At 36.4% G+C, this 13,914-nt stretch overlaps 1 protein-coding gene across 1 annotated transcript in view; it reads left to right on the top strand.

The window, feature by feature from the left end:
* Nucleotides 1-13,914, top strand: part of LOC5577365 (ras GTPase-activating protein 1) — a 45,149-nt gene that overhangs the window by 12,497 nt on the left and 18,738 nt on the right. Inside the window, exon 4 of the mRNA XM_001656395.2 lies at nt 8,419-9,404. Within this exon, the coding sequence (XP_001656445.1) occupies nt 8,419-9,404 (986 nt within the window). The remainder of the gene's footprint in view (nt 1-8,418; nt 9,405-13,914) is intronic.

The raw sequence follows: 13,914 nt of genomic DNA, 5'->3' as shown, positions 1-13,914 counted from the left end.
TGAACTTCTTCATCAAGTTTGACAAGTCACAAAAACGTCGAAAGTCGATATTTCAGTCATCTGAAATGCTTGATTTGTCCGGAGGATCGTGAGCTGCATTATGTGATAGGGGATATCCATTAAAATAAAGTATTGTGGATTCTTGATATTGAAAATATTTCAAAACATTTTCGTTCGAATTTTATAGGCTAAATACATTTAACTACAGAACTATGAACCCATATTAAGACCCTCCCCTTGGTTATGCGACCTTGCCGCGATGGGAGGGCATAATCCATTAGCCCATATGATGGAAACCAAAGGCGTAACCTGTAGTGGTGGTATCACATTTTGGCACTTTTTGCTTAAAGCCGCGTCATAATTCATATGGCATAGACGCAATAATATCTCGGATGTGATCCAACGGACATTCTGCGTCATTGATAGAACTGATGCCCATTTCAAATAATTAATCTATTCGAAGTGGACATTAATACTATTGGTGACGTTCAGTTTGCCTTTTGCTAACCAGAATGATCCGTAGCCACTCTTACTGTTAGCTAGCTAGACACATCGTTATCATATACGACGTAGGGAATACATAGGAACTCTTAGGAAAATGACTAGTAAATTCACTGAGTAGAAATAAGTGGCGACAATCTTATTTTAATATGGTTTTTACATTGCCATAATAAGAAATACCTCTTTTGTAACAGCGGTATAAATAATCTAATTCCAGCTTCATTTTCGCAAAATTTACAAGTCTACTTTCTACTTGTAGGCGTTGTGAAGCATTGCATTTGCCACCGAAAAGTGAATCTTGTAGGAGACTGTAATAGAAGCCTAAGGTAACTTTACTCTTCAATATTCACTATAAAATGACTATGGAAAGTAAGACGCTGAGATCGATCATTAGGGTACACTTGCTAGTTTCGAAAAATTGTTGAACAGACAAGGAAAGCGACTTTTTTCGTTAAGACATTTAAGACTCTAATCTTACGTAAAAGACAGGAGTAATCAGAATAGCACTTGAATGACAAATTATTCAAAACCATTTCGACTAGACAGTATTAGTAATGACACTACTACACAACTATTTCAAACAAATTCTGATGGAGCTGCTGATTTTCACAATGCTTCCTTTTCTCAGAAGCAAAGGAATATGGGCACTTTTCAAAAACTACCACGTCACAATACTAATAAAAAAACAGTGTTCATGTGGGCGCCATTGCCTAGTCCGTCTGAGTATTGGTCCTGGTAGAGGGGAAACTTGGCAAAAGCCAGACCGAGGCTTAAGCCTTGACAAGTTAAGCTGTCAGGCAGCTCCAACTGAATACCATACAAAAAAAAAAGAACTATGAACCCATGGACCAATGCACGAGTTCATTATTTGACATTTTAGCGGTGCCGTGTTATTTATGTGACCATGGAAACAAGTGAATACGGCACCGCTCAAACGTCAAATTAGTGAACTCGTGCATTGATCCATATTAAGAGAAATATGTGAAGATAAGTATTAAGTATCAATTAACGGGTTCATTCTTTGACGTTTAAGCGGTGCCGTGTTATTTATGTGGCTCTGGAAACCAGTGAATTCGGCACCGCTCAAACGTCAAATTAGTGAATGCGTGCATCGCACAGAGGTTCCCCATGAACCAATGCACGAGTTTAATAATTTGACGTATGGGTGGTGCCGAATTCACTGGTTTCCATGGACACATAAATAACACGGCACCGCTAAAACGTCAAATAGTGAACTCGTGCATTGGTTCACAGGTTATAAATCCAAAAATTCAACTTCAACGCAATGGTGATATTTTTTCAGGGGCATCGTGTTAAATATTTATAGAACAAGGTTCAATAATTGTTTTTGCTGAATTCTTGTTTTTTCTTTTCGATATGGGTCATTTAAGTGAGATGAGTTGAGTGGAGATATAAATCATAAAAAATCTATCCTCCGAATCCCTCCATGCATTCTTCTATGAAACTTACCTATAAAGTTATTTTACATTTTGCACATAAATGCAGCTGCGACCGTTTGCGACCAGATTGGTGGTAACTGTTTAAGTGTCGTCCAGTTTAACAAAACACAACTTGATTAACAAAAAATGGTAGCTGTCAAGTATCTTATTTTTGAGTTTTATATGTAAAATCATAGTAGGCGGATCAATAATAAACGTAGAAGTCCTTAATTGTACACCTTCTGCAACTTTGTTCACTCTTCTGGCACATGGAGTGCCGCATTTGGGCTTCGGGACCCCCTCTTATACAAAATTCAGCACGTTCTGGGATTCCACAAACCAAAGTATTGAATTTGAGTTTTCAGCGAGATGGTCGGCCCAAAGATATGAGGGGCCCAAATGCAAAGTGGTGTAAGTGACATTTTCGATTGTGAGCTATATACACTGAAAAATCAACTTTTGTTTAAGCTTTCCAATAGTGTTAAGTGATTTTCCGAGCAATGGGAAAAATATAAAAATTCTCATAAGATTGGCTCGTTTTTCAGCGTCTATATAATTTGTATGAGGGGCCCAGATAGCCGTAGCGGTAAACGCGCAGCTATTCAGCAAGACCAAGCTGAGGGTCGTGGGTTCAAATCCCACCGGTCGAGGATCTTTTCGGGTTGGAAATTTTCTCGACTTCCCAGGGCATAGAGTATCTTCGTACCTGCCACACGATATACGCATGCAAAAATGGTCATTGGCACAGTAAGCTCTCAGTTAATAACTGTGGAAGTGCTCATAAGAACACTAAGCTGAGAAGCAGGCTCTGTCCCAGTGGGGACGTAATACCAGAAAGAAGAAGATAATTTGTATGGAGTGAGAAAATGCTGAAAATCTTCAATGCCCCTTTTGATTCTATTTACTACAAGTTTCCAGTTTGTCTCTGATTGGAACAAAAATATTGTCAATACTGGCAGAAATAAAGTACACAAAGGCTGATTTTCATACAAAATGGTCAAGTTTTGATACCTGCATCTCTGCTACTAGCAAACCGATTGACCTAATATTTAAACTGCATGTTGGTAATAATTGCAAATAAGATCTGTGAATAAATCACCAAATTCTATGCAAAAGCGTCTAAGTTCTTAAGATTCGCCAATTTTGACAAAAATGTCCAAATTTTGATACTAAGATATTCTGAAAACAAACAATTTACGATAAGTGTAATCTTCTACAAAGTTTTGCATATCATTTAAGTGAACAAATTTGCAGAAGCATGCCTGCGTCTAAATATTCCCGTTTCAAAACTATACCAAGTTGGAATAATGGTTTTTATTCTTTCCCAAAATAGTTTTGATTTTTAATATCTACCAAACTCTCGAATCGAATTTGATTAATTTCCCATAAATCAAATTTCAAGTTATTGATGAGCTGTAATTTGAACTTCAGGATAATCAATTCGTTAGAAGCTGTTAGTTTCCTAAATTTGAGCATTTCGTATGAATCTCTACCTGTATGTACTTTTTTCTTGTCTGTACTGCATATTCTATGGATTGTATTCAAAGCTAAGCCTTTACTGAAGCAAAGCTAAGCCTATACTGAATTCAGAGAAAACTCCATTTGCCCCCTTGCAGTGTTTGGATTTTGATCTGAATAAGATGATAGAACCATATTCGGAGAATGTTACCGTTCGCGAACCATTACAGCTCGTGGCACATCGTATTCGGAGAGTCCTATGAATGTAAACATTCACTCTCGTTTGATACGTGGCACGTGAGCGTTCAATAGCAGCATCTCTCATAGACTGCAACAGTATAGAGCCATTCGGGTGATTTGTGTTTTGCATAATATTGGTAATAACTTTCATATTTTCTGGTACTACAGCCTTTAACAACCTAATTATAATCTATTGGACCATTCAACACCCCTTTGGTTGCAAACATAGCGCAGGAAATAAAAAATATTCGCCTCTGTTTCTTGATCAGAATGAGAGTGGGTCAGCGAATGTTACAAGTTTTGACACACATTGATCGGCGCCAAACAGTGGGTGGTGTGTGTCTCTCTTGTTTTCATTCATTGCGCGTTATATTCAATAAACGATAAATGTCATGCGTGTTGTATGAATGCAGGCGGATAAATGGGATGAAATTATGGCTCGTGTGTCAATGATCGTTAAATTTTCCAAAGCCTGCTTTCTTGGCACCCCCCCCCCCCCAAATCCGCGCCTGATGTGAGTGAACAAAGTTGAAATCATGTTAATATCACTTAAGTCAATACGTGAAGGGGGAAAGGGCACACATGTGAGTGAATAAAGTTGAAATCAGTTGAAGCACCTCCCCCTCTTAACAAAAGAAATGCTTTGCATGTAGAACACGAATACATAACAAATTGCAAGAATTTAATACTAATTCGCCGACTTTCGTATTTATGACCGCCCCTCTATGTAGCTGGAACCTGGGAGGGAGGCACAGATACTACACACGAAATATAGAACAACGTTTGTTTGAACTGCAAGATAACTCCAGCATGCCAACAACAATCAAGGCAGGCTTGGGGAAAATCGCTAGTTTTCTTTTGCTGTGTACTTTCGATCTTTCCGGACAAACATGGGAATAGGGCCACAGTTTTCTATGCACTAAATATTCATTTTCATTGGAAAAAGTAAAACGATGCGTTTTTCAATGCTTCATATTCAATCAGATTGAAAGGTGCTCACGTGACATTACTTGCATTATGTGCATGAATTGATTTTCATTCGATTTTTATCACTTTTGATGAAATGCGAAAATGTGTTTTAATCAGTTACGCGCTTTTTCTATGTTAGTCCAATGTTTGAGATCTGGGCTCACAGTGACAGTTCGTGACAGCGGAATCCCGGCTCACTATGACGTACAGAAATTTTGTATTGGGTTTCTCCCTCCCAGGCTGGAACCACTGTGCATCGGTCCATTGACAGCGAACAAAATTCGTTTAATCGCAGTAGGTTATCATTGCGAATTCAAGTATGTAGGGGAAGTGGTGGTAAAATGAACAGGCGTGTTAAAATGAACACCGTTTCTTTTACCGAGAAAAAACAAATTCCGATGAATTTTTATCACGCACGAACGATTTAGAGCATAAATCTGAGTGTTCGAGTTGATACGGAGGTCAATTGAAGTGAAAATATCAACGAAAATTAAGATTTTAGAAAACCACGTTTGAAAATTAGAGCTGACGTAACTTTAAGCTCGGAAAACTTGAGGTTTTTGAGTTAGGTGAATATCGTTATGATATGATGTCAAATCTGAAGCTTTTAGAATTCTTTTTGAATGGGTTACAATCATTAATGGATGTATTTTCGGTGGAGCAATCAAAATTTTCAGAAATATTTGTTTTGCTCACGTTTATGCGGTGGTGTTCATTTTACCACCAACAACTGTTCATTTTACCCACATAGTGCAGGTAAAATGAACATTTGCATCGCTTTTTGATAGCGATGAAAATATGTGAAAATTTAGCTATTTTAGTCTGAATCCATGTCGCTGCTATAGATTATATCCCTATTTTTGATGTTGTGCGATAGAACTTTACAAATTCCTCTTTTTTCTATCGGAAACAAGATTATTTCCTTAAGGTGTTCATTTTACCACCCCTTCCCCTATTGAGCATTTTGCACCTTATTAGACTACTGTACAGAAAATTTTTGCACAGTGAACATTTGCACACCTCACACATCCACTTACTTTCGAGTTTGGCAGCATGCTTTGATATTAATTTTTTCGTCTTTGTTTTGGTTTGGGGGAAGGATTAGTATTACTTATTAACCGATGAACTAAATTTACTCGGTCCAGGAATGCAATCAAAACAAAGCCATAAATGCCACCGAAAGAAAGATGCAATGACTAGTGCAGAATTCATACCCGGTATAGCTCTAGATAACGAGTTGAGTTCGATCCTCAACGTGGAATACTTGAGTGAGACGTTGGACAGCGACGAGGATCAAGTTACTAAAAGTTCTTCCGCTAGGAGGAATGCTGAATTGCTAATCGATTATATCTTGTATATGCGGAAACGGCACTGATTTCGAAGACGATTTAGATGATGTTATCATTGTGGATCCATCAGACACTATCTTCACAAAGAAAAAAAAATCTGCCCATCCCCATTACACCTGCTGGATATTGACTGCCGTTCGCGATTTCAAGAACCCAGGAAAATGAACAAGGGAAAAGAAGTCTGTTAGTGGGGTGTAGCTGGCAATACGGTAGAGACTTTTATTCATACCAATGCTGGTTACTTTCAAATAAACATAACTATAAAGAAGTTTTCATGCAATCTATTTGACTGCTTGGAATTATTTTGAAACGTCATCAATAGCTTTCGAGGCATACGCCTGCTGATGTTGGTGAGTGTGCAAATTGTATCTAGCACGTAAACAATTTCATTAGAATCTAAAAATTCGTGCAATGGTCAATATCATCAGTGCAACAGATTCCGCTCATTTAAGGGAAGTTGAGTTCAAATGTTCATTATAAAATAACTATTGTGTCGATCAATACTATTTTTATGCCACTATGTGGCTCCAAGTATAGGTAATCAGCGGCAAAATAAAAATAATTTGAAAAACTTTTATAAAAAAATATTTAATTGCATTTGTTACTACATCTAAGTGTTCCTATTTCCGCTCACGGTGAACTGATTTCGTGACGAACTTACTAAAAATGCATTATTTCGATTTTCTTTATTTATCCTGATATTTTTTATGGTCGAACCATAGCTACTACTGCAATAAAGAAGGCTATATACTAAAATCGACATTTATTTAAAATTTTGTTTATCTTTTGGCATGAGCGGTTATTGGAACACTCAAAAATACATAGTGTTCCAATAACCGCTCACGAGGTAGTTAGTTTTCAATATAAAGAAATATTTTATCAAATGACAATAATGTCAGACGACTTCATTTGAATGTAGTTAATATTGCTAGGATATATCCGTGCGAAAAATATTGTTTTTTGACACGAAAAATCAATTTTTACACTAGTGAGCGGATATAGGGGCAAGAGCGGTACTATGATTTGCTTGGAATCTGTTTTTATTAAAACACAGCGAAACAAAAATGACATTTTTACGTGTCTCAAAGATCAAATTATGTGTCTCTAGTAGATTTGGGAATTTTAAAGTATGATGATTTGACAAACTTTGTCAAAGTGATCTAAACCACCAAGCATGTAAAATAGGACATCAACTTTCATTTTAAATATAATTTGGTTGAAATTGCACGAATAAATTTAGATTAAATCTAATTTTTCAACATGCTTGCCGTCTCCGTACAAAATTCTTTGTTTCTCTTATATGGAAAAATACTATACTTTTCAAAAGCTTCAAAAAATAACTTTCATGCATCGAATGCATTATGAACTTTGTTGATAATAATGGTTATACACATGAAGTTTGGATTCTGTGGCAAATTAATCGAATAAATTGCCATACAAGCTGACAAACTTGCATGCAAGTTTGCTGAAATAGACTAGACGTGCTATGATATTTTAAAAAACGGCAGTGGATTCAGCAACCCTTAATTTAGTAAATAGCGGTATTTTGGTGCTTGAGACAAAAACGTGTTCCGCGGTGTAATTGAAGTTATCCCAAATAAATTTGAACACACAAAAGATTATTTTTCAGAAATTATAATTGAGAAAATAAAAAAAAAGTAGTGCCACAAACCAACCCAAACATCTGGTTGAATCAACCATCAAATTTGTTTACTTTGAACCGTTTCCTGGTTAAATCAATCTGCTTTTCTTAGCTTGAAACAACCTATGATTTTAGTTGTTCTCAGAACTGTCAAATTCAGCAGCAAATTTCGAGGTTATTTCAAACTAAAGATTTGTTAAATTTATCTGAAAAACCGAAAAACAAACAACCCGGAATTTTAGTTTGTTTTAAACGGTGCACGTTCTTGATTTAAACCAGAATTTTGTTTGTGCATATTTCAACTTATAAATTTGTTTGAAGGGGCCTTCCTTAGCCGAGTGGTTAGAGTCCGCGGCTACAAAGCAAAGCCATGCTGAAGGTGTCTGGGTTTGATTCCCGGTCGGTCCAGGATCTTTTCGTAATGGAAATTACGAATAATTCTATGGAGAAATTCACGATGGAACTTCTGGAGCCTAAAAAATCAGGTTTCAAACGTGAAGGTATCTTAATCTTTTAGTTTCTAACGAAAATTCTCCATCTCTTTTTTTTTTTCAAAAATGCAAACAATAATAAAAACAGTAGAAATAATTGTCGTAATATAGCGAGTCTAGAGAAATGTTTGGCCGGATTCTCTCGAAAATTCTCATGAAATCTCTTATTTCCTGGGTCCTGTTGCAATAATTGTTGCTGTTATAGCTCCATATGGTCTATTTTTCAAGCATGAGTTCTCTAAAGTTCCTGTTTTAAGGCAGTCGTAAAAATACCAACCCTACAATCCAACAATTAATTGATTTAATTGAATTCCAAATTCTAATTTCAGTTCGTGAAAGTGATCGGAAGCCCGGTTCTTACGTGCTGAGCTACTATGGAAGAACCGGAATCAACCATTTCCGTATCACCGCGGTTTGTGGCGATTTCTACATCGGAGGAAGACAATTCCTCTCGCTGAGCGACTTGGTTGGCTACTACACGTCCTGTAGTGATCTTTTGAAAAGGGAACGTCTGGTGTGTCCTGTTGCCCCACCAGAACCAGTCAACGACAAGAAACGTGTGGTAGCCATTCTTCCGTACACCAAAATGCCGGACACGGATGAGCTCACCTTCCAGAAGGGTGATATTTTCTTCGTGCACAACGATATGGGTGATAACTGGCTGTGGGTCACAGCTCATCGCACAGGAGAGCAGGGAATGATTTTCCGAGAATTGGTAGAAGACCTCGATCCGAGCATCGATCCAAATACCGTATTTTCCTGGTTCCACCCAACCTGTTCAAAGAACGAGGCCGTCGATATGCTCGTCAAAGCTGGGCCGGGAAGTTTCCTGGTGCGACCGAGTGATAATTCACCCGGAGATTATTCCCTTTTCTTCCACATTAACAATCAAATTCAGCGGTTCCGCATTGAGAAGAAAGGCGTTCGCTATTTGATGGGTGGTCGAACTTTCGAATGTTTGGATGCGGTCATTAATCGCTATCGCAAGGAACAGATCGTAGAAGGACACACGTTGATGCATCCCGTTATCAACGGAAGCCAACCGGAGTATCATCCGCCGTCGAATGTGGCCAGTGCAGCGGAGAAAATTTATGCAACACTTCGGGAGTGTCGCGATCAGAACATTTTGAAAAAGACCAAGGGCATCAAGCATCACGGCTACCTGCTGAAGAAATCGGACAAAACGGCCAAGTGGAAGCAGCTGTACTTCGCCTTGTTGGTCGAGGGCTCGGAAACGCATCTCTGCTTCTACGATAACCCGAAGAAAACCAAACCGAAGGGATTGATTGATCTCTCCTGTGCTTATCTTTATCAGGTAAGTGGGATAATCGTTTGTTGATAAAATCATATATGGAGGTCATTTTCGTGCTACCGCTTCCACCAAATCGCATGACGCATGCCAACAAACTGCTTCCAGTTTAGCTCTAATAAAATAGTATGAATATCTTGTTTTTACGAGGGTGTTTAAGATTGCTTAGAATGTTAACCTGTCCGAAGATATTCCGGTGCGATAAATTGAAAAAATCTATAAATCTCGATTCCTTTTTCAAATCGACGTAAGTAGTTTTCATGCGGTTTTGAGAGAATTAATTAAGAAGAGTCACAACCTGTCTTCTAAAACTGTTTTAAAATGAATCATCTTTTAAACATTTTTTGACGTGTACATCCCTTAAATTTTGCATACAATCAGCTTGCGTTCAAAAACTAGGTAGTTTCTATTGTTTCCCACAAAAAAAAATATGACAACGATAAGCCGTTGTGCTTTTATCTTAAATGTATGATTATCATAAAACGTATTGTGGGCTCCGTGTTCATGTTTAACGTGACATACCTTTCCTTTTACCTATTTCTTGTAATTACAGAAACACATTTCAATGGTTCGACACTAAAAGTGCCGGCTTACAACAGGTTCACGTTGTCTTCAGTGTCTTATGTAATTCCTTCCTGTGACAACCATGGAGATGCAGAGGTGATCTCGGTCTCTAGTAACAATGGATGTCACACTCATTATCCTTCCTTTCCCCGATGACCGTGAGGCCGTTATTGACATTACTAAATTTGGAGTTCTCGAAATTGTATATTGTAGATGGTATGCTACTCATAAGCTACTTCTGTTGGTTCCTTGTGCAATTTTGATTATTTCAGTCAATCACGGAGTAGCAACTACGAATTGTAGGTCATCAATGCTCATGCTTATTTGGCCACTATTTTAATGAAAGTTTGAAAAAGAGTCTAATTTCTATTAAATGTTTTTTTTATTTATTAATTTATTTTTTCGCCAATTAACCCGATTTAGTGGGTTACCGAATTCCGTGAGAATTTGCAATTTTGTTCCTTATCCAGAGTTGCTCGTTGTCACTATCAATGCTTAAAATTTGCTGATTTGTACAGGCCGACTGCGATATAAATCGGATCATTCCATATCACATCAACATCATGCTGTCTAGTCCATCACCAGTGCATTGATGGCGATAGACTATGGATATCACTGATGGGTTAAGTTTAGCTTTAAAATAAGCAGATAAAATGGCAATTTATCATTACGATATTTTCCGCAGTGTTGCAGATAGATTGAAACTATGTGTTGGTCACTGAAAAACATTAATAGCATGGATAATGACCACGTGATCACTCATTCTGCAGTGATTTTGATCTAGATCTAGATCTAGAGTGCGATGTCGCATCACTGCTGTTGGTTGTCAAATCAAAGTGATATTGATAGCTTGCAAGTGATATTGATAGTTTTAGACCATCAGCCATCAGCTGATATGATTGATATTAAGCAACTCTGTCCTTATCCGAAATGAGGATGCACGTGTTTTTGGGATTTTATAATTAGGGTGACCATTTTCAAAATAAAGTGACAAAAAAATCGCGATTTTGCATTTTTATTTTATTTTTCAAAAAATTATAACTTTTGAACCGCTTGATCGATTTCCAATTTTCTTGAACGAAATGAAAGCTAAAGATTTTGACTTTTTAGGAAAAATATAGGATTTCACATTTTTTTTTTTACATGAAAAACAAATCAAAATTTTCCGTGAATATGGTTTTCTGGCAACCTATTCCCGTAATAAAAAGTGATTGCCGAGGAAAGCAAAGTGCATTAATTTTATTTTTTTTTTTGTTAGGGGGGTCCGTAGCCTTGAGGTTACGCTTTCGCTTCATAAGCGGAAGGTCATGGATTCAATTCCCAGCCCCTCCAAAAAAAAAACCCGTCCAGCCACCAGAAGACGCCGCACGGAGGACCGTGCTTAGGGGACCACATCCATCCTCCGTCAGTATCAGATGGTGACTGAGACAAACTGACCCACTTCGCATGCAGCACAAAAAGTGTTGTATGGGGGACTGTCGTGAAATTTCCTGAAGTTAAAAAAAAAGAATATTGAAAAAATAAAAACACATTTTCTACACTGAAAAAAAAAAATGATTCAAAACTTTAAAGTCGATTTAAAAAAAAACGGCCATTTCAGATTTTGATCATCCTTAAGCTAAAAGTTTCGTAATTAAATTTACTAAAAGTCGTCCATACATTGCAAATTGGGCATATTTTAGGGAAAAAAGTTTTTCTAACTTCGAATTTTTTAAGTCCATAACTGAAATTTTTTGTTTTAAACCGTCAAATATGATCGTGTTTTCAAGTGATAAATGAGTTTGAATCAGAAAATAGATTGTATTTTTTTTTATTGAGAATAGTTAAAAAACGGAATTATACAGTGATTATGTTTTTTAAATGAAGGTAATCAATGGACTTCGCCTCTGCCTATGAGAAAATCAACTCCGTCTAACAATCCGACGGATTTTTATGGTTTGAAAGGTATTACAACAGTATTGCAAACATTGAAAAGTAACAACCTTATCCATACCCTATTATATTCCCTTCCAGAAAAAGTCTTGTGAAAAAAAAAATTACTAAACGTACCTGCGTTAAACGCCAGATGAATAAGAAATAATGAATATATTTGTATTGTTATCTACCTAAAAAAAGATGATAAGCTCATGATTATTATTATTATCTTTATTAACGAGATTTGCAGCCCGAGGCTGGCTCATCTCGGTATAAGCTCATGATTTTATTTGCAAATAACAGTCTTCTTTTCTACGAAACAAAAAAGACTCCTTAAAACAAGGTTAAATACTGGTAATTAGCGACTTTTCTGAAAATTATAACGTTGCTCAAGGATATCACTGGAATAATTCCCAAGCAACGATACACTAATTCTAGATTTACCATAAAAAAGATAATAAATTGGAAAATGTTAGTTTTATTATAATATCAGACCCATGACACAGTAGCAGTTCAGCTATTTATTGCAATATTAGAGATAACTTTCCGTTCTACGGCGGAACAGAAAGCTACCGCAGCTGTCACATCACTGATTTTCACAAAGCATCATCGAACGGTTGCGATGGTTCCTTGGAAACCACGCTAATGACTGTTGTTTTCTGCTGTTGTCCAAAACTTTGGACTCTACTAGCGTACTTTGATTAGATGGTCTCGTTCAATGATACAATGATTTTCAAGCCTACGGTAGAACTTTGACAGCTGCGGTAGAACTTGGCGGCTACCGCAGAACGGAAAATTTTCAAAATAACCGCAATATTTCAAAATTGATAAATTTTGTTAAACAAATCAAAAGTTATTTTTAAATCAGATAGAGCTGCAGCTCATTATAAAAAAAAATTGTCAGCTTATGTAATTTCAAAAAAATACATGGATTGGAAGCAGAGTGGCACTTTTTTGCCACATCCCACGGCAAAGGCCCCTGTGACGCTATTGGTGGCACTCTCAAGCGAATGGCAAAAAGAGCAAGTCTTGCAAAATACTAGGGAAACACAATCGCAACTCCGCGAGAACTATTCGACTGGGCAGTGAAACAACTTGATACATGTATCACCAAATTAAATTTCTGTTATATATCTAATGAACAATATGTTAAAATGTCAGAGGAATTGGTGCAATTGTTTGATAAGGTTAAAAACTGACCCTGGTACCCAAAAATATCATAGTTTTATGCCTATTAGTGATACCCTAATTGCAGCCAAACGGTATACCAATTCAGAGGATGAACCAAAAATATTCAATTTATTCAGTAAAGCCCAAAAAAAATATTCATGTGCAGATACTACGTTTTAGGATATATAGCAATAATAAAAATAAAAACAAACCACGACTTTTTTCATAAGCATAATATTGACCCTTTCCAGACACCTGTTAAGATTGGCTTTGACCAAATAAGAAATTAAATATTATTGTGATATCTTCCCAACCATAAAAAACCATCGGATTGTTAGACGGAGTTGATTTTCTCATAAGCGGTATGGTGCGAGATCAATTGAATTTAATTAAAAAAAAAACTATATAATTCCGTTTTATTTCTTTTAACTACTCCCAATAAAACAAATATAATCTATTTTGTGATTAAAACTAATTTATCACTTGAAAATATAATCATACTAGACTATTTAAACCGAAATAAAAATAAAATGAAAAATTCATTTTGGACTTAAAAAATTCGATGTTAGAAAAACTTTTTTCTCTAAAATATGCCCAATTTGCAATGTATGGACGACTTTTAGTAAATTAAATTGCGAAACTTTTTGCTTAAGGATGATCAAATTCTGAAGTGGCCGTTTTTTTAATCGACTTTAAAATTTTGAATCATTTTTTTTTTTCAGTGTAGAAAATGCTTTTTTCAATTTTTCAATTTTTTTTCTAAAACGTCAGGAAATTTCACGACAGTCCCCCATACAACACTTTTTTGTAGGTCTAACCGTTTTTGAGTTATACGGGTTTATAAAAAAAAGTAAAAAAACTTTGACCC

The sequence above is a fragment of the Aedes aegypti genome, chromosome 3 (assembly GCF_002204515.2).
Source record: "Aedes aegypti strain LVP_AGWG chromosome 3, AaegL5.0 Primary Assembly, whole genome shotgun sequence".
NCBI lineage: Eukaryota > Metazoa > Arthropoda > Insecta > Diptera > Culicidae > Aedes > Aedes aegypti.
This window is presented reverse-complemented; position numbering and strand designations above follow the sequence as displayed.